At 36.7% G+C, this 22,470-nt stretch overlaps 1 protein-coding gene across 1 annotated transcript in view; it reads right to left on the bottom strand.

Moving 5' to 3' along the window:
- Positions 1-21,947, bottom strand: part of LOC132563082 (glycine receptor subunit alpha-2-like) — a 67,297-nt gene extending 45,350 nt beyond the window's left edge. Inside the window, exon 1 of the mRNA XM_060227844.1 lies at positions 21,165-21,947. Within this exon, the coding sequence (XP_060083827.1) occupies positions 21,165-21,265 (101 nt within the window). The 5' untranslated portion in view covers positions 21,266-21,947. The remainder of the gene's footprint in view (positions 1-21,164) is intronic.
- Between the last annotated feature and the right edge of the window lie 523 nt (positions 21,948-22,470).

Raw genomic sequence — 22,470 nt, 5'->3', positions numbered from 1 at the left:
TCTTTGAAAACAGGTAGCTCAATAAGAAAGCAAACATTTTGTTGAATAACTCCTAAATCATCTCGGGAAACTAATTTTGGCATCAGCAGTATCTTTGTCTATGAAACAACATATCATGTTAAAACAAAATCGTTGGAGGATAATTGAAGCTTTTTTGTTTAATTACTGGCGGAGAAAATACAAAAGTGTCATGATTCTTCATATATATCTTTTGTTAGAGTAAACTGTCCAATAAATAGTTATGATACGGGCGCCTACAAGGCTACATGTTACCTACTGTTCATCTTTGGTACTTAGAACAATCTGTGTCACATCCTGTAAAATATACGATATATGTGGAAATCAGATCGATGATTTTGACGTAATTAGTTGACATTTTAGCAAGCTGATAACATGATGATATAGGGTCTGATCGAAAAGTTCAACAACAGAATTAACTAAATAAATCGCCCACAAGATACTCCTGTCTGATTTCGACTATCTATACAGCGTCACTGGACGTCTACATCAAGCTATGGAGATAACCTAGGATCCTATATATTTACTAACTTCATCTCAATGTCACGGAGTTCTGTTGATACGCTCCTGCGATCAATATCGTATGATTAAGTCAGTAGACCTACTGACATTTCAAGTTTATCATGGTACGACTAATCTGGCACTCATAATCTGCTTAGCTCATCACTTCTCTGCGAAATCTCCACATGTAAGCCGTTTAGTCTAACATTGACAATGGCAACTGTCCATATACAACCACACGTAACTAGATATTGGACTTCGTATATTGGTTTAATATTCAATTAAATATTTAAATGGAAATTGATTTCACGAAAATGCAAATATACATCTTATCAAATATTCAATTGTACGTTTGATATTTGACCTTCAAAGATTGTCGATAAGAATGAATCGTCAAATTAAATAACTCATTATGAAATTGCCTTATGGATTTTGCACTGGTTCAATCAGACATTGCTTTGTGAATTTAGCGTTGAATTAAGGAATAAACTGGAGCCTTTGATTGATGGATTAACAAACCAGGAGACATCTTTAAAGTGTGCTTTCGTGTTATCTGGGTCATTGTATTACACTCCAAATGTCAAAGGCTGACAAGGCAACTTTTTTCAAGCTTCAACAAAGGACGGACTTCTATAGAACTATAAATGCCAGCTCCATACAGACTAGGAATACCCTAGAGAACGAATCTGATGATACATGGTTCAACGAAAATGCTAATCTAAATTTCCATAATATATAATGAACATTTGGTCTTGTAATGAGATTTTCACCACATTATGGTTTAATTTAGCAAGATATAGCCTAGTTTCGCGTGTGACCAACTGGAAATATAGACACACAACGTAATAAAAGCGTTGTCCTCTCAAATAAGATTTGTAATCAAAACATTGCTTGTTCAGAAAACTGATCTTACCCCAAATTAAAACATACAACTGAAATTTCGGGAATATTCAATTGAATTTTGAAACTTTAGTGATGAAGCTAAATGCATGTACTAACAAATCAATTTAAAGCTTTAAAGACGGGATGAATTAAAACCCCATTAAATACGATAGACGATATACTTGCTTTGAACCTGATGGCGGAAGCGTTTCTCATGTCCCTCAATAGAAACCTGTATCAAAATCAATCGTGTTATTTACATCAACGTGTCACAGCAAAATTGTCGATTGACTTAAGAAATTCAACTCCACAAAATTTTTGATATTACTGACCAAAGGAAGAAAACAATAACGGGAAACACGTATTTTCACATTTCAGTATTATTCTGAAATGGACATACTGGGCATTATCATGCAGATTGACAATATCATTTTAAGACACACAAGCCAAATGACAATTTTGAACTGTAACCTTATTGACAAAAAAAATAGCATTAATACTATTAACAATATAAAACAAAATAATTAATCATGACTTAGGATGTCGACGGGAAACTAACACATAGAGATTTTTTTTCTGCAAAAAAATAAAAAACAAAAAAACAAAAACGAAAAAGAAAAAACCACGACAGCGCAGTTTAAGACAATAAAAGGTGAGTTCACAATTTCCCGAAGTCACACAATCTTTTTATATATCCTGTTATGTAAAGAAAATATCGACATGAAAACAGAATTTAAATTCAAACTCAAGTTCGAAGAAACTGCGGCAAAAATATCAATTAACATGATATGAAATTAATCTAGTCGTACACGTGAAAATCGCTGTCGAACATTACATGTCTTGTAACACGTGAACACCGTCATGTCGTTTAATTAATACTGCTTAAAATCCAGTCCTTTCTGAAATCGATAGAGAATGACTTTAAATTCGTAAGCACTTGTTGCATTGCTGCTACGCCTCCTTAATCATGGACTTTGTGCTGAGTGTAATGGTGTCGTCCCAAATTAAGAAAAAGAAATACAGATTTTCAATAGAAGATGTTTCAACGTGTTAAGTAGATTTAATGGACTTTGATCATATTGTATCAAACCAAAACGTATATATCAAATTTTACAAAAGACATTCAAGTAGATAATAGCTGTTCAGAGCTTGTTGAAACTTAAGAGGTAACTGAAGAAAAATCAAAATTTGTCTATTAATAAGTGATAAGCACCTTTTGATACAATTTACAACACCGTTTGAATTAAAATGCATCATAACAGATCAAATGGACTTATTTAGGTGGTATGAGACGCGAGTGCTGTGGTGGATTAAAAAGCGTGTGTTGTGATAGTATTAGAAGCGAGTAATGTAGCGGTATAAGAAGCAAGATCTACCCAAATATCACGTTTCTTTTCCCCGACCTATCACTATAGATAACAACTTCCCTGTGGTTTTCTTCAGCAAATAACCTTGATACTTCAGGAAGATATTTTTAAACCTGTAAAGATAGCATGCTGGCTTTGCGAAAGACTTCTTTGAAACACTGTCACTATTCATCTCTGAATATAATGAGCACAGAATTTACATTAATTATCTCCCCCTGACTTCCGGCAAACATGATAAAACATCCCAACGAAAATTAATTAATGGAAATTTGAAGGGGCAAACTTACGTAAGTTGAATCATACGATAGCCTACACAGACTTGCTGGTTTTTTTTAATGTTTTAAAAATATCCTGCCGGATCGAGTTAATTTGGTGAGAAATATTTTGAAGACATTTTTTTTCAGTTTTGATATCCAGCGACTGTCAGAAACAAGTAGGTATATATGAACAGGTGAGAGACCCAGGTGGTGTTATACGTTCTGTGTTAATATTGGCACCCAACCTTATACATGGACTGGTGTTTACGTGAATACACTAATAGTCCCGTGCTGCGTCAGGACCAACAGCCGTCTTTCATCTGCCTATTTCACTTCCATGTGGAACTGCACGCTGTTACACTATTTTACTATATTGGAATATAATTTTTATGAAGAAGTTATGTTTTTTTTATGTTCTACTAATTCTGATTCTTGGAGTTAAAATTCGTTTTGCAACAACCCTGATCTCCCGATCCTTAAAACCACAGACACAACGTATGGCCATTTGAGTGGTTCCAGGTCGTAATTACATGTACACCTCACTCCATCACAATACCAAACATTTTATCATGGTTTTAGGATTTTATTTACTTTCTTATTTATATATCTATTTATTTATCTATTTATCTATCTATTTATTTATTGTATTTATTGATCTATTTCTATTTTTTATCCTTAGTTGTTTAATTTTGCCCGATTTTAAAAATAAATAACAACAGTTTATGGCTACACCTTATTCAAAATTTTACGATAATAGGTATCACAGAGTGTTGTTACACGTGACTTGTTTGGAATCCAAGATGACTTCCTTCCTCTCTGATTAGATGTAATACCATCGGCTTATGAGGTTACAGCGTGCATTTTTTAAGTAAGTGCTATGTAAACTATAAATATCTAGGTCTCAACATTAGGCTTAACCTCATGTAGTTCCAATAAGAATATTCATTTCACTTTTTCTTTTCGTAATTGTTGTCCTAGGATGTTGACTTGGGTCAACATCTCATTGAAGAGACCAAGTCAAATATACTGCCACCATTACAACACTTGATATCTTCATATTTTCCTTTCTTTACTGTCTGCTCTTTATTTCTGTGATCTGTTTCCCCCTCTTAGTAACCCTCTCGACGCTCGTCCTCATACGACCATGGCTGTTGCGAGGATGTTAAATTCCGTAAACAAAAGCAAACAAATCTCATTAAAAGATTCGACTTCACACGTTCGCTGTTCACTAATATTGTATATTGACCTTTGACCTTAAACTTTATTGCTCCTTCTCATTTTTTTGTTGGTAGTTTGACTTGTGTAGCTTAATGTTTCATAGAAGCCTATCGCAAATTGTATTAATTAATTGACCCTTGACTTTTCGGCTTAACTCAGTGTTTATTTCGTCCTGGTCTGGTTTAATTGTCTTGTCCATATTGATGTTGTTAAAAGGCATAGTGACACTTGACGATATCATTGCATCCAAGTGTTTCAGTGACATGTGTGGACCGTTAAAAAACATTTTTTTGTTTTCTGAGTTTTTCGCCGCATGGACAGCCATGGTGAGTATGAAGCAGGGTCTTTTGGTAGTCGTTAATGGCTACATCACTGAACAACGTACGGAATTCGTCGCATGCTATTAAAAACAACTGGAATAAAATGTCTTCCCCCAGGACACAAGCACGACAGTTGTATCTTGTACAAATACACACAATCTCGCTTACACAGAATGTCATCAAAATAATACGACCTCTTTTGTAATGCATTATGGTTGTTATTAATATCACGTTATTATGCAATGGTTTGATAATGAAAATGTCTAGGGACGGAACAACATCCGGGAGTTTAGAGTTTCCATGAAAACGTTTTTAATTTAGCAATGGAAAACAAACACTGCAATCAATACAAGATAGATGTTGCCGGAGTGTAAAATTATGAAGAGAATTTATCAATTTGTATAATCACCTAATACCCGTTGCATTAGGCTGTCCCTTGACACTCAATTTATACATCGTGTGGCCTATACCTCCGTAATGACGCAAACAGCACGTGACATCTCGTTCACAACCCTAATGCATCCAAACTGACAAATAGATACTACGACAATAACCTTCTGTGCGTTCTGAGAGACATATATTTTTATTTTACTGTAATGGCTGTTTTTTCGAGGTTGCAAATTTATTCGTTTTTACTGAAAATAAGAATCAAAATGTTAGCAGTTTATGTGAAAATGTATGAAAAAGGATCAGCAGATATCTTTCCTACTATGAAAGTGTCTGTTTTTAAGGCTAATAGATAAGATAACAGAGAAAAACAAACCCTAATGAGAGTAACGGTATTCATCTATTAAAATTCCCGGCGCACTTTTATATAGTCTTAGATCTTAATCATTTAATTGCTAGTAATTTGATTAATTGCAAAATAAGTTTTCTGTAAAATTGTAGTGTTTAATTGAGAATGACAAATGGAAAGCCACTTTTTATTTTACTTGTATTTTCACCGTTATCGAGCAACGTCACTAGATTTTGACCACTGGACTTCAGCTAACGTTCTACGTTACTTGATTTCTAGCCAATGAACTTCGGTTATCGATATGCGTCACTAGATTTCTGACCAATGAGCATCGGTTATCCAACTACGTCATTTGAATTCTAACAAATGAACGAATACACGAATGGAGAACAATCAATGAGACCATTAATTGGATATATTCTGTTCCTGCTGAGATAGCTATCACCTTGTGCATGCGACATTACGTTATATCGACCGACATCTCACGACATATAGATGTAAAACAATCAAATTACATACTTCAATCCGTAACCTATCACCTGTGTATTATGTAATGATGAAAATGTCTGAAGATAAATGATTTACAATGCTGGTATCCGATTCGCTATTGTTTGTTTCCTAATTTAATACAGAATTATTACCCTTCGTCTTTCTTTAACCAATGTATACATGGTACTTATTTCACAGATAACTTGTAAAACAGGCTTTACTGTGTCTCATATAGGATTATGAACTCACTTGCTTGTATTGACCTAGATTTACATGGCGAGTGTTGTGGAAGAAGAAGAGAGCGCTTACTGTTTCGGAACACCTGGTTTAATTTTCTCGTACGTTTTATATAAATCTTTCTTTTGTTCATATTTAATATTTATTGTGATTCATATGATGGTAGCTCCTTTGAATTTTTACCATTCTATACAGTATGGGTGTAGATATACAATTTTGGCGAGATGAAAGTCTTTCTTTTTTCTTTTCCTGATCACCAATGTATGTTTGCAATTGACTATGGACCGTTGACATTCTTGGCCGTCTCACTTTTCAAATTTCTTTCATGGCAATCACAGGTGGATTTCACTTTTGATGATAAATCATTTAAAATTTAGTTTAAATCTGCAAATTGTTATCGGCAAAAGATTGCTCGACGCCTACGGAAAATTAACATAAGTATTGAACAGTCTCATTACGGTATATAAGGTTGTATTGTACAATATGGTGTTGGCTTGTCAAACTGTGTCATTTATATGTACAATAAATGGCATACTAACATAATTGAATACCTATACCAACAACGTTTCTTTCATATATTCTACGATTTACAGTAACACATAAGGCAACTGTAGACCACCATCAATATTAGAAATATATATTTCAATCTTCAAAAAATAAAACGTTGAATGTCATAAACGGCGCCTTAGATCCTTCAGAATGTTTTCTGTCAATTTATGACACTTTGTAAAAAAAAAAAAACAATTTCTGGTAAACGATATAACCACCATAAGTGCGATTACAATCATTTCTTCATTGGTAACTAATCAGTCAGCTGAGAAACGTCAATTAGTATCCCTTGGTAATTGCTACGTTTGTTTTGACGTCATATTATGATAATGAAGCACCTGAATACCTTCGGAAAATATTTGTCAACTGTTTAGATTGTGATGTAAATTATCAACTCAGCTAAGATACTGCCGAGAAAAGATTTCAGAACAAGAAACATGCAATAAGATTTATGTATCACAACGTAGATTTCAAGGACTTTCTACACAAGAATTAATCACTAAGTCATACTCTGCGACATCTTTCTGGCGCATGTGTTTTATATCTACCGTCACATCGACCGTTCATCAACACGTGAGCTGCAGCATGCAGGAATGCCGATGGCGCCCGTCACATAGAAAAGGACAACGAGACACATAAGAGATCTACATGTCAATGATGCTGACATTTTTATTCCTACCGGAAATGATGAAACAGAAATTGTTGTACAGATAAAAACAATGATAAGAATGATAATTAGTAACTGTGTATTGCATTCTCGTCTTAATGACAATTGCATTTTCCTTACACGGGTATACGTATTCTCGTCTTAATGACATATTCTCGTCCTAATAACATTCCATCCCTTTGTTTAAGGTTGTCACCGTCTACATAATAAGATATAAATAGACGTCGTTCTCGGATGTCGATTCATGTGTTCCTAATCGTATTTGATGATCGAGTGTCCAGCTTGACCATGAAAATAATTTCCTATAAAGAGCCTGGTCTCAAGCTTTATTTTTCTACATCAGCTGTATGATAAACGTGATGATGCAATTTCCCTATTGTTAATTTCTATTTCTGAATAGTAATATTCCTGCGTCCCCAATCTATGGTGTTTACGTGTCACAGTTGACTCGATATTCAAGGGCCTGTTCAAGTTATCACGATTTTCGTGGAAGAAGTCGTCAACTGACGATCAAATTCGTAACACAGGGTTTGAAAAGATGCAGATTGATGAAAAGTATTATGGTCGTCATAGTAATCAAATTGAAATATATTCATTTTCTTTGTGTGATTTGTTTGGAGTTCGCAAGCTTGCCTGTTGGTTACATTGTTACATACTTTGTTGTCATTTTGAGACCTTGGCATTACTAACTTGGATTGATCAAGGTTAACCTGGCGGGTGTCGTCGATGAAACAGTGGATGCTTACTCTTCCGGGACACCTGATCTTATTATTGTACTTTTTCATGAGTCTCCGTGTAAGTCTCCTTTTTGTTCATATGTTACCCTAGTTTTACTGAATTTGAGTTTGGATTATGACTATGCTGACGTGTTGGTATTTTCTAATGCATTGACGATGTATTTTGAAAACGAGTCTACATCAACAGAACGAAGAGTTTGCCAAAATGTGGGACAGTAGTGACACGGTGAGGTTGATTCAATTTTATCGTAAATAACACAAAGTATAATGGAAATCGATGGCTTATTATACATATCTGCCTCATTTACACGTTATCTATCAGTCTGACAATCGGATAACGATTTCCTTCAGAGTTTAATAATTCGGCCTTTTTTAGAACTTTGTACATTGTTCGATGCTGTCAGAAAACGGCTATTTTTTCTAGCGACGACCACATAAAGACTGCCAAAGAAAACACGTGTTATTTAAATCAATTTAATCAGACATTTTTTTCAAATAGTTAGAAATTACCAGTCATAAATACAACGGTTAGAACTTTACAAAGATGTGATATCTTTTATTATTTAATGTATAATGGCATTCATACAATAAGGTGATCATGGCTTCATCACAATTGGCGTACACTATCATAAGTTGACTTTTTAAAAACATCAAACAAATTAACTCAGCATCAACTCTTCTATACCGGTCAATTTATTATTTCAATGAATCACGACAATTCTTCGATACCGGTGCATCTATCGTCTTATGAAATCACGACAATTGTTTCCGCGTGCGTTACGATCATCGGTGTAAGCAATCATATACTGTCTGTTTATGAAAATGACTGATCTATAAATATACCTAATCGTAAAAGTGTATTTAAGACATAAATCAACACCCCCGAGCATGCAATCTTACATTAATGCCTTGTAAGATTTTTGATGAAATGAAACATTTTTACCTTAATCATATCGGGTTTACAAAGAGGTATACTTGAGATTTTATGTAGATTTAATGTCAAAAAACTATTGCACGCTTCCAACTCATAGTGTGGTCTTCTTAATATATCCACTTCCTGTAAATTGTTGTCCACAGCAAATGCATGTAAAGCACGGGCATCAACGTGCGTATGTTATTTGTAGCCGTGAAATGAAAGCAGCATGTGCACTTGTCAATCACCACTACGTTGATTGACGCGGCTGCTCCGTGAAATCTACATCGTTTGGGAAGCTGTAAGTTAGAATAAAACGCAAGAAATAGTTAGAATTTATCTGGTAATAACATCTTTTTAGTGATATATAAGTAATAGAAATATTTTAAATACATGAAGATGCACAAACTTAGAGAACATCAAACGCATTGTTCAATGTGATAGCAACGAAAAACTAAAGAATTCCGTGAATTCCTGACGTAACGTACTATAGAACATATATTTATGTTAAACGTTTTAGTGTAGCACGCACGTGTAGACTCACAATACACATGTAATTGCATTTTTTACGCGAAACATGAACGCATTATAGGGCCCACCTGTTATTTTTTTCAGCTAGTTCCATATAAATTATCACACTTCAGATATCTGAAAACGTTCGAAAATTTTAAATATTTTAGCCTCGCTTTCGACCATTTCGACATCCCACATCTCAAAGCGGATTCGCTGGATGGTATGGACTGGCCCAACCCTTGAAGAACTCGTTTGTGCCACTCGGTTAAAGTAGATGGGAGTTATTTATCAGAATATCTTATTGCACATTTTCGGCTAAGATGCAGTGGAAATTTCATTATCATTAATCACGTCTTTTAATATCCATGATTGATGTGGGCTTCTATTTCACATACCCTTTGTATTTAACACGTAAATACATATATATGATATTTTTAACAAACAATTTTGTATTGTATTGCATGGTATTGTATTGTATTGTTTTGTATTGTGTTGTATTGTATTGTATTGTTGTATTGTATTTGTTGTATTTTATAGTTGTATTGTATTGTATTGTATTGTATTGTATTGTATTGTATTGTATTGTATTGTATTGTGCAGTGTCGCCGTCCCCTGCAGATCCGTTGCCTATTTAAAAACCTATGGTACTTTTTTATCGGTCAAACCATCTCGGATCTTTGTTCGGTATTACATTCTGTCTTCTCTGGTGAAGAAATCTCGCCGTTCTACAAGGTATCATCCTAATGCATCTCCGTGAATATTTATCTTAAGTTGTAAATGTCCCCGCACTGCAAAGAGAGATAATGTCTTGTGAGGTATCAAGCACGTGTTAGACTAAATCATTTTAGAAATCTTCACTGCTCCTTCAAGGTCAAACAACATTAGCCAGTATAGGATTCAAGTGTAAATTATGATAACGCTAAATTCACTTAGAGCGTGCATATCACGTACTCGTTATTTTGATTACAAACGAGTATAATAGCGTGTAGCCACTCTATAAATATGTTATATATATAAAGAAAAGAACTAATATATCTACTTGTATGTATCTGCTTGTGGTTACAGTTTTTATCAGAAGAAAATCGGTACAATGTGCTACATATGAATGTACCAGTAGGAATTTGGAGTTTGTTTCTGAAAAAAATACACGTAACCTGAAATTTGCTACCAAACATCAGAGAATATTTTCTACTAAATGCTAACAGCGCCCTTCGACCTCTTTTACGCTAACCGCTAGGTTTTAAGAAGTAGTTTACCGTTTTCCACATTTTTGCCACTAATTTACACCTTTTGCAATTTTTTCGCTAACCAATGTCGTTTAAACAAAATGAATTTTCGGTCTTTAAATCCCAATCCACCATTGTTTCAAAATGACGTGTTTAACATTTCCTGCTATCAGTCATTGTACCGACATGTGTATATATTCGTCATTTTTCAGTTCAGTCACATTCGGCTATGATTAACCCTTCGAAAATGGAGACTCTAATCAACCTTATCAAATAAAACTAGCTGAAAATGTGCTGAAATATCTGCATGTTTTTCACACTTACTGCAATCACACCATCAATTCATGTTATCTTTATCTTAAGGCACAACCACGTTTGCAGCTATGTAGAAAATCGTACGATCAAATTTTTGACGCTGATAAGAATAATAACCATGGCTTAAATTGTATTATACACCTCTTCAGAAGAAAAAAATTAATAGATCTTATTGAAACAATGTAAGTGGGTTTTTTTATGCTGCAGAAACGATTGCAGGAAATTTAGAAAATCTGTTGTTTCGCTTACTCAAGAAATGATTGTTTTTTTAGTAACAAGTTTCTGAACATCATCACCTGTAGTCCTGAGTACATTGAGAGTAGGATTCTATGTCTTACAGAGTCATGGTTTACTTTCCATATCAACCGTACAGCGATATAAATATATGTTATTGGGTAAGACAAATTATTTCACCATCTGACTAAACATTCGCAGAAACATTTGCACGCCTGTGGTTAAGACTTCTAGAGCAACACTTTGCACCATAGAGAGCGGACCTATTGCTACACGCGTCTATTAAACCAAAGCTGGGTGGGCTGGTACACCTTACCAAACTTGTAAACCAGCCACAAAGATTCTATTAAAATCATCTTCGTGTCTCATTACATCTTGTTGAAGTGGGCGCTGATTCCGACAAATCCCACACACAAGATGGCGGCACACACTTGACTTCAGATCGAGATAGGTCAGATTTTAACAAGTGTATTTAAAGCAAGTTTAACGTGTATATAGTGTAATACTTCAGACAGAATGTTTCGGTGTTTTTAACCGACAAAATCGGCTCTAAAGTCTCGCAATAGTGACAACACGATGCCTAAGTGTCAATTTTGCACACGTCATTATGCAAAGACTTTATTTTTCGGTTGTTCATATTTTCATGGTATTACCAAAAGCTTAGTGTAAAGGGATTTTTTATCGTGATACTCATAACAGGACTTTTACTTTATTCGATTTATTTTCAATGTTTCTATTTTTTCGCGGTTTTATTCCATATGCCGTCCATGGAAATGGCTAGAAATAGATCCCCTCAAAAACACAACTTCTTAGGACTTGTTAAGCGTCCTGTACTAGAGTGACTTTCATGGTTGTGAACCTGTTCAAACATCTGCACACTAATTGTAATATATGTAATTGTAATGTTCAGAATATCTCGTCCCACGAAAAAAACTGCGTCTGTCGATTGGTTGAAAATAATATTTAATTGGATACAAATATTCTGATAATTCCTTAATCATTTTCTTTACAATGCTACATGTATGTATGATGCATTTTATACGTGAATACGGTTACTGTAGTTCTGATGTAGTTAGTTCTCTGCTAAAACATCTGCTTGTACAAAAAGCATAACACGTTATCCCGATGACAGCACTCAAAAAAATAACATGATTTTTTTCACAGTTCATTTAAGATTCAGTAACTATCTAACAAACGTTTGACGTCATTGTCAAGTATTACAGCAACTTAAATGTTATGAGTGACGCAGACCAACACTCGGAACTCCTCACTTTTTTTTATCGATAAACAAAGTCGGATAAACTGCCTAAGTACATTTTTTCTCCGCTAGATAGCGCTCGTTGAAACTAAGGCGGGTCATAGCAGCCGTCTTGATCAAACTTTTGACTAAAACGAAACCGACTGGTAAATTCAGTCAACGAATCGTTGTTTAGGTTTGAGAATTGGAATGCCCTTTTGTTTACAATGGTAAGTGACATGAATCGTAGGCAGATTTCATGAACTTTTCACCATATTGAAAATCTTTTGAAAACGTGTTAATATAATTCAGCAGTTACCTGCTTGTGTACTAATGCAATTTCGAATAACATGCCCGGTTCTCATCGCTGATATAATGTTAAAAATAACTTACTCGTTGAGAGTATGCTTGAAACAATCACATTCGATTTGAACAGTCAATGTTCATACAACGGGAGGTGGAACATTTCCAATGTATACACCAGTAATATTTGACTATATTGTGGCGATTGTTAAAAATTGGCATTCGACATACCCCATGGGGCGAATAAAAATACCAGTCCTGACCTATCGTTGTATACGGAAGCAAAGTCTATCGGAGAGTATAAACAGTGAAGATAATCCAGCCCAAAAATTTGCCTATGACCGTCTATGATAATCCGGATTTTTTGTCCCGCGTGTTGTTTTTTCAACGGTAGGTTGAGGTTGCTCCAACTCTTGTAAAACTACGTCTCCGTTATCGTGGTCTTAAGCCTTCACGAACACGTCCTACCACCATTTCTTGTCATCTGTTAATTTATCTTCCATGTCCTATCGTCAATCTTATTGTAACCTTTTGACAAATTATGCACCTGCGTTCCAACGCACTATTCCTTATATATCTTAATTTACCTCCATGTCCCTATGGTCGCTATCAGGTAGCATACATAACCTTAGGTGAAGATTCCATGTTCGTAGTTCGGTACTCCCTACCGGTGTTTCTCAGGAAGCTAAGGAACGAACCGGTCGGTGCTGATGTGACCATGGGCATGACACTTTGTCGAAATTGCTCCGAGTGGTATGCGTTGGGCCTCCAGCATTTTGTTCAGTGAAGAAGTCATCAACTTCTACATGGAAATTCTTCCTCAAAAGTGACCCTTGCTCTCCCGAGGCGATAAACAAGTATCCATGTCCCATCGCCTCACCACACCATACTTACATAATTGTATTTTTGCCATCCATATGACGTCATATCATTTATGTATAAAACTGATAATTCACCATAAACAGTGCTTTTATCATCACACACAGTGAAATTACAAACACGTTATGTCAACAATGATCACATCGTTCTGGACTCAGCTACGATACATGCCTTAAAATTTTTGGAAAATAGTTCCCAACGGTTATATCTTAAATGGATAATTGCACTTTGTTTGCTTCAGGAATTATATTACGATATAAAATATCTATCAAATGCACGTCCTCCCATCCATGTGACCCCGCGATGTCAACATTCATAGTGCTCCCGTGTTTAACCATATAGACGATATAGCGTGCCACAAACCAATAAACATCCTCACAGCACCAGATAGAACGCAATATTGTTTACATAAAATTCTATATTTTCCTTTTCGAACAGACCCATTAAAACTACACTGGATTCGTTTTGACAAGCCCTACCATCAACTCTATTGGTGCACCAAGAATTACCCTTACCACTTACGTAATTCTGATTGGATGAACACACAAATGTCAGACCAATAGATACATTGACTTGTCTGACATGACATTTTAATGTAAAAACCTCGATTTTTTATCTAATAAATTCTGCACATTACGACCAGTATACAATATCGCTAACCAATTCTTTTTATGAAATGATTGCTAACCCAAACTGGAACGTTTAGGTACTATACTAATGTGCCATTGGACTTTAACCAGTATACGGAAATGGAATGTCGTAGAAAATTATATATATCAGTTTCTTTACTTGTGAGTTTTACTGACCAACATTGAAAAAAGGCGACAAAAAGGATCCCAACTCATTCAACACCTGATGGCCGATGTCCGGTATATGAACCAGTGTTTTGTCTGTGAGCCGGTGCCCGGTATATGGACAAGTGTTTTGTCTGTGAGCTGGTGCCCGGTATATGGACCAGTGTTTTGTCTGTGAGCCGGTGCCCGGTATATGGACCAGTGTCTTATCTGTGAGCCAGTGCCCGGTATATGAGGCAATGTTTTGTCTGTGAACCGGTATCCGTCTGTGAGCCAGTGCCCGGTATAATGACCATTTCTTATTTGTGAGCCGGTGCCCGGTATATGGACCAGTGTCTTATCTTTGAGCCGGTGCCCGGTATATGAGCCAGTGTTTTGTCTGTGAGCCGATTTCCGGTATATGGACCAGTGTTTTGTCTGTGAGCCGGTGCCCGGTATATGGACAAGTGTTTTGTCTGTGAGCCGATGTCCGGTATATGGACCAGTGTTTTGTCTGTGAGCCGGTGCCCGGTATAATGACCATTTCTTATCTGGTATATGGACCAGTGTTTTGTCTGTGAGCCGGTGCCCGGTATATGGACCAGTGTCTTATCTGTGAGCCGGTGCCCGGTATATGAGGCAATGTTTTGTCTGTGAACCGGTATCCGGTATATGGACCAGTGTCTTATCTGTGAGCCAGTGCCCGGTATATGGACCAGTGCTTTGTCTGTGAGCCAGTGCCCGGTATAATGACCATTTCTTATCTGTGAGCCGGTGCCCGGTATATGGACCAGTGTCTTATCTTTGAGCCGGTGCCCGGTATATGAGCCAGTGTTTTGTCTGTGAGCCGATTTCCGGTATATGGACCAGCGTTTTGTCTTTGATCCGGTGTCCGGTATATACACTAGTGTTATATCAGTGAACTGATTTCCGGTATATGGACCAGTGTCTTATCTGTGAGCCAGTGCCCGGTATATGAACCAGTGTTTTGTGTATGAATGAACGGCCTGTGTAATGACCAATTATTTGTCTGTGAGCCTTTGTGCTGTTTTTATCACTGTCCGGTATATAACAAGTGTATATAAAAGTGTATTGTCCGATCTTCGTTTTATATCCCAGATTTTTATCTGTGAACATATATTTGGTGTATGAACTAGAATTTTATCAGTATTTTGTTATTGAACTTTTGTTTTATCTGGGAACCTGTGTTTGGTGCATGAACCATTTTTTTGTTTGGAGTCCATTGTCCATTGTATGAACCAGCTGAACCTGTGTTTTGCCTGTAAACCAGTTCATGTCCGGTCTTATAGTAGTGTTTTCGCCCATTCTCCATACTGTTGTGTATCGATGACGTGTATTACCCACGGTATAACGTACCTCTTTTAATTACTTCGCTATGTATACGGAACTAATCTACACTGATGTTTGATCTGTTTATCTGACTACACGACTGTTTACATACAAGTAGACAACAATACTAGTCTATGTTACGGAGGATTACCAGTACATTGTGTTTCCTGTACGTTTAGGAGGTATCACAAAGCCCGTACTAACACAGAACCCGTACCAAAGTGAAGATTCACTCTGTAGCGTTAATGGTACTTCCTGCTAACGATAGATTGATTACACGAAATGGTACTCGACTGTTTACACAAATCACTTACATCAATTTCACCAACAATTTTGTTAAACTCCAACACCCAGTAAGTGTATTCTAGTCGAGAAATTGTAGTCTAAATTATAGGCGGAAAATGATCTTGAACAAGACAACTGTGTTTTGTTTTCAGAAATTGTTGCCAACGTGTCTCTTTCTAAAACATTGCACACCATGAAGCTGATTATGTGTATCGCTAAAATACCGAAACTAGTTTCGTTTGTCTCCCAGATGGGCCAGTCGGGACAAGGGTACGTTTGTTACTCCACTGTAATCTTCTAGAATTGTGTGAGCTGATTTTTTACTACTTTTTCGTTAACACCTGATGTTGTGGATAAAAAGATGCACACACAAGTTTTGGAGAGCAAAGATTAAAACTGCCCAAGTTTCATCAAATTTAAGAGATAATCAAAACAGATTAAAAAGGCTTTTTTGTTCATATAACGTAGAAGGTACATTTTAATAATTTGTAAATATGTGGAGGACAAAATCAAACGAATTCAGCCATTTTGTTGCACCATGTTCTGTTCATGACGTAATTTCATTATCTACATCATGACATCAAAATATCGTATTAATTGGCGCAGCCAATCAAAAACGTTCACGTGTATATTACTCAAGTGACAAATACACAGGATAACGGGATGATAAAGATATAAAAATATGAAGTCCCGGTCAAAACCTTTCAGTTTTATTATTCTATAAATAGATTTAATGAGTAATAACACAAAGAAATGAAGAATTTTGTCTTTATGGGGTGTTTTGTGCAATGGATGAGGTTGTATTAAGTTACTGCAAAGGAAATTGCTTTGAACTTTACTTCCGGTGTGAATTGTACTCCCGGTTTGAATTGTTGAAACTGTAACACCCCGCAATCAATATGTGTTATGTTATTACACTGCAATGAACTACCAAAATGTTTATCAGGCAATGTACCGGAAATTCGTACGACGACAGAGTATATATGTGTTCGATAAACACATCTGGGTTATATAATTCATGGGACGATGAACGGCATATCTGTGAAGATGCCACCAAAATATATGCACCGTGTTTTATGTGATGTGTGCTACAATAAACAACTATTAAACTAGAAAGAATACATACATTACGCCAGTGAGAATATACCATCGTTATCTGTAGAAAACGATCCAATAAAAGTTACACGTAGCTACCATATTATCGAATTCGTCCTCGCCAGGGAATACTGTAAAAGTTCGATCTGAAGGTCATACAGGTCAAAGTATACTTTTAATTTGCTTAGCCTACCTGTATAATGTTCCAGTAGTTTTTGGATGTAATTTGCAGTTTCCTTCAAATGTTATTTAAGATATACATTATGAAAGCTTTTCACGCTTGGCGGGGAGGCCCAAATTTGTGCGGTTGATCTACTTAGGTCCATACACAAACAAAATATACGCTGGTTCTTCAGATATAAAAATCGTGTACACTTCTTACATATCACAACAATATGTCTTATTGTTGAAACCATATGAATCCTATATTTGTAGACAATATTACAAAAACATAACATTCAACAACACGACCATCCTTTCGCCTTTTCAAAAAACGTGTAAATATCGCCATACAAACGGGTGATCGTTAATACACAAACACATTACATCACTACACACACGTTACATCACTACACACACGTTACATCACTACACACACATGTTACATCACTACACACACACACGTTACATCACTACACACGCACGCTACATCACTACACACATACACGATACATCACTACACACAAACGCTACATCACTAAACACACACGTTACATCACTACACACACACGCTACATCACTACACACACACGTTACATCACTACACAAACACGTTACATCACTACACACACACGATACATCACTACACACAGATGTTACATCACTACACACATATGTTACATCACTACACATACACGTTACATCACTAAACAAACACGTTTCATCACTACACACACGTTACATCACTACACACACACGTTTCATCACTACACACACACGTTACATCACTACACACAAACGCTACATCACTAAACACACGCTACATCGCTACACACACACGCTACATCACTATACATACACGTTACATCACTATAAACTCGCGTTACATCCCTTCACACACACGCTGCATCACTACACACACACGTTACATCATTACACAAACACGCTACGTCACTACAAACACACACGCTATAATACAACACACACACGCTACATCACTACACACACGCGCGCTACATCACTACACACACGTTCCATCACTACACAAACACGCTACATCACTATACACACACGTTACATCACTACACACACACACGCTACATCACTATACATACACGTTTCATCACTATAAACACACGTTCCATCCCTACACACACACGCTGCATCACTACACACACACGTTACATCACTACGCACACACGTTCCAGCACTACACAAACACGCTACATCATTACACACACGTTCCGTCACTACACAAACACGTTACGTTACTGATCACGCTACTTTACTACACAAAGGCGTCACATCTCTACAGAAACATGTTATACATTACTTTCTGTTACATCACTACAAAATGTTTCCAATCTTGCTGTCCCCTACATCACTACTAAATATCACTACACCGACAATTAGATATTGCCATAATGTCTACAGATACCGTTAATCACCGCCCCATATCTCCGCCCTTGCCTTGGTCGTTGATTATATATCTCACCGTCAGTAACTGTGTAATGTATCTTGTGTCGTCTGCATTGTTTTTGACAATTATTGTAGAATATGGTATACTCATCGTTCAGCCCACACTCTTTGTATCATGAACGTATCTCATGTTGATGCATAAGCAGGATTTAAAACATTTGCTTTCCTCTTTCTGCTACCAATTTGAAAGAAAATAAAAATTATCCGCGTGTTAATATTTGCTATAACCAGTGGTAGAAAAATATCATTTTAATGCTGCGTGTTTTTAATTTTCGACCACACGTGCTATGACTCCAGAATATACATTCTATTGTTCGAAAATGTAACATGGTTTTTATTCCAATTAAAAGGAATTACGTAAAAATAATTCAACAAAATTTATGGGCTGCAGTTCATGCAAATTGGATAATGACTTAAGAGAGTCTCGTTTATTAAAAATGGCATTAATTAGCAATTAAATGTCATTGCTCGCGAGAACCTCGCGATGTATTTTGCTACAATTTATAGGCACGGATGTGATTCTCTGACGAAGTGGCTGTTCAACTGAACGGTTTATACAGCCGATAACGAATAATTTCTTTTCGTTTAAATAAAAAGCAAAAAAATATCAACAATGTCATTTGAAAGTCTTGAAATATTTCGAAAAGATGATAAAATTATTGTGTACGCTTAACTTTCAAGCGAAATGTAGTTTTTTCTCCAAATTATCTAGGTTCAAGTACCCTTCCACGTGATCATGCTGTATAAATGTCGACAAGCTCTAGATCACATGATCACATTGGTACCAACCACGTGATCGGACTAGTTCCCAATCAGGTGATCAGAGAGGGTTCTAAACCACTTGATAAATCTGGTTCATGTTATCGAACTCCTAGGCAAACAAATGTATTGTAGGATAACCAATCTTTCTTTTAACGCCATACTCCGAGGCATACCCAAATACCCTGGCTGTAAACTATCTTTACAACAGGACAAATATGTCTGATACAAATTCATCAAAAATTGCCTGGACTTACTCAGAACATCCATCAATTATTTGGGCACTAGTTATTCGCTACCTAACCCTATATCCAATCCTTAATCCATTCCTTTCCGAATACACCAGCATACAATCCAGTAAAGGTTTAGTTTTACTTTACTTTACGGCCTATCAACAGTCAGGGTCACTTTCGGACGTTTCGGAGAGGAGAAGGAAAGCCGGAGATCCTGGCAACTGCCCTGCGTAGACATCGAACCTGCGACTCAGAGGTGGAGGGCTAGTGATAAAAACAGCCAGAGGCCTTACACACTCGACCACCGCGACCTGGAGAGCAACAGCTACTCGAATACAGAGGGGATTTTCAGTTTTTGTTTATATCTCTCCTGTTTCACATCCGATAACACGTTGTTTCTTCCATGCAATAAACTGTGCAATTTTCCAAAAATAAAAATAAATCAAAAATATCTTCCCAATTTTACAGAAAACACTACCGTGTTTCCTAAATTTATTATCCAGGCAGAGGCTGCTGAAAAATTCAGACAGAAAAGATATCGGGATTCCCTTAAGCTGTGATAGGCATCTTTCCGTACGCAATTACTCATATCACCATGATGCTGCACCGATATTTAACCCTACCCGAATACCCATAGCTGTGCTGACATTCATAACTTCCTGAATATCCATAGTAACACCAGATATCTATCCGCATTCAAATGTCCCTAACTAAACAGACAGATATCATTACCCGAATGTATACCCATCAATAACTGAATACCCATAGCTACATGGACATTCATTCCGACCGGCATACACCCCTAGTTACAAGGAACCCATCCCTACCCGAATACCCATAGCTACATGGACATTCATCCCGGCCTGAATATACCCCTAGTTACAAGGAATCTATCCCTACCCGAATACCCATAGCTACATGGACATTCATCCCGACCGGCATATACCCCTAGTTACAAGGACACCCTTCCCTACCCGAATACCCATAGCTACATGGACAGTCATCCCGACCTGAATATACCCCTAGTTACAAGGAACCCATCCCTACCCGAATACCGATAGTTACTGGAACTTCACGGCTTTTTATCGCAACCATTTGTCTCTATGGTAGGAATTTCTTACCAATGCTAGGGAAAAAATCTGAGCCACAATGTATACCAAATAGATGTATATACATGCGTACCTGTAGTTTTTGTTACACGTGCGCGGTTCAGTGAGACCATGACCGCGCGCGCTCGAGACAACACATTGACAACAGCTGTTAATCTTTTGATGGTTCTGAATAAAGTAAAGGATTTATTGAGCCGTGAAAATTGGATTTCTTTCTCAATGGCACCTGTTGTGACCTTAAACTAAATACAAACATATTTATTTGAATAAAAAAAGAACATTGCATTATGAAATCGAATAAATAAATAAAAGGTCAAAACTTACAAATCTTTTTCTTCCTCGGCGCTGGTCCATACCCGGTAATGAAATAACATCATCACTGTTACGTGTAGAAATAACTTTCTTTGTATAATCCAGATTTGCATCCTTGTGAGATGTTGAAACTTGGCCCAGACTTAGAAGTAGATGTTTCCCGTGGAAATCCACGGACACTTATCCCAAGAGAAATTCACAAGAAAGAAAGACAGAAAATGTCCAGCAATGGAATATCCCCCTCTGTCCGCACAATGGTACAAGTACCATTTCTACTCTGGGGAACACATGGCGAAATCCACACGTGCATCAAAGAGAGACAGATCAATTAGTTTGATTATGTATATATAACTATCTGTAATTAATACAGAAATTACCATCTATTTTAGAACACACGCGCACTTTACACATACAAATGCACACGCATATGTATTACATATTATGTGTAATGCATAAGATAAATAAATGATAAATAATTATATACAGCCGGTAGTCAAAAACTGTAATACGCCGATGTATTCCACACCGAATACATGTTGCGTGTCACGTGATTTTAAGACTGTACCGCAGTGAAGGAAGGCGAGCTGTAGCGCGCCGCTGTGTGGCTCTCTGGCTGCGAGTCTGTTCGTATAAAATGGATGGAATCCTACAGAAGCCGATATAAATCGTCTCGATCACTTTGTAGCTCTATTATTGCTTTTTGAACACTTCCTGTTGAACTGTAGCTAGGAATTCACCGGAATGACAGAGTGACAAAAAGTTGACGTATCCAACAGGTTCTGCAGAAAATTAACTATCAATACTTTTGTGTGCACAGACAATTAAAACAGTACACTATTTCTGGGTGTATCAGTACACCACGTGTAGTCTACGTGTGTTTACTTAAAACAATGCATATCGAAACATCAATATCTATCGTATAAAGACACTAACCAGATCCGTCTTTTGGGACTATTCGCGCCGTTATTGATATTTCAGTTCTAGCTGGTCGGCATCCGATACTGGAGTTTAGCGTAAAGTAACGCAGTGGGTATCGGAGTGTTAGGACGCCAAATCATAATGCGTGTTGGTTCTCATGAAGCCCGACCCTCGGGCTCCCTTCCTACAGTTTAGACCCCTATCTTTCAAGCGTCTCATACCTTGATAATATCTGGTTCTCATTAACTTTTAAAGCACATGTCCTTACCGAATGTGACAGAGTACAATAGACCCAACTTTTTGTTCGACGTTTTGTAATTTCACTTGATCATTTTCGTAAATTTTCTTTTTACTGTACTTATTTTCTTGTTTTAGAAAATCGGACGTTTATACTTAGGGA

This window comes from Ylistrum balloti, unplaced genomic scaffold (assembly GCF_031769215.1).
Source record: "Ylistrum balloti isolate Yb309-2 unplaced genomic scaffold, AGI_CSIRO_Ybal_v1 Utg369672, whole genome shotgun sequence".
Lineage (NCBI taxonomy): Eukaryota > Metazoa > Mollusca > Bivalvia > Pectinida > Pectinidae > Ylistrum > Ylistrum balloti.
Note: the sequence above shows the minus strand (reverse complement) of the source record. Positions and strands in the feature narration are given on the sequence as shown.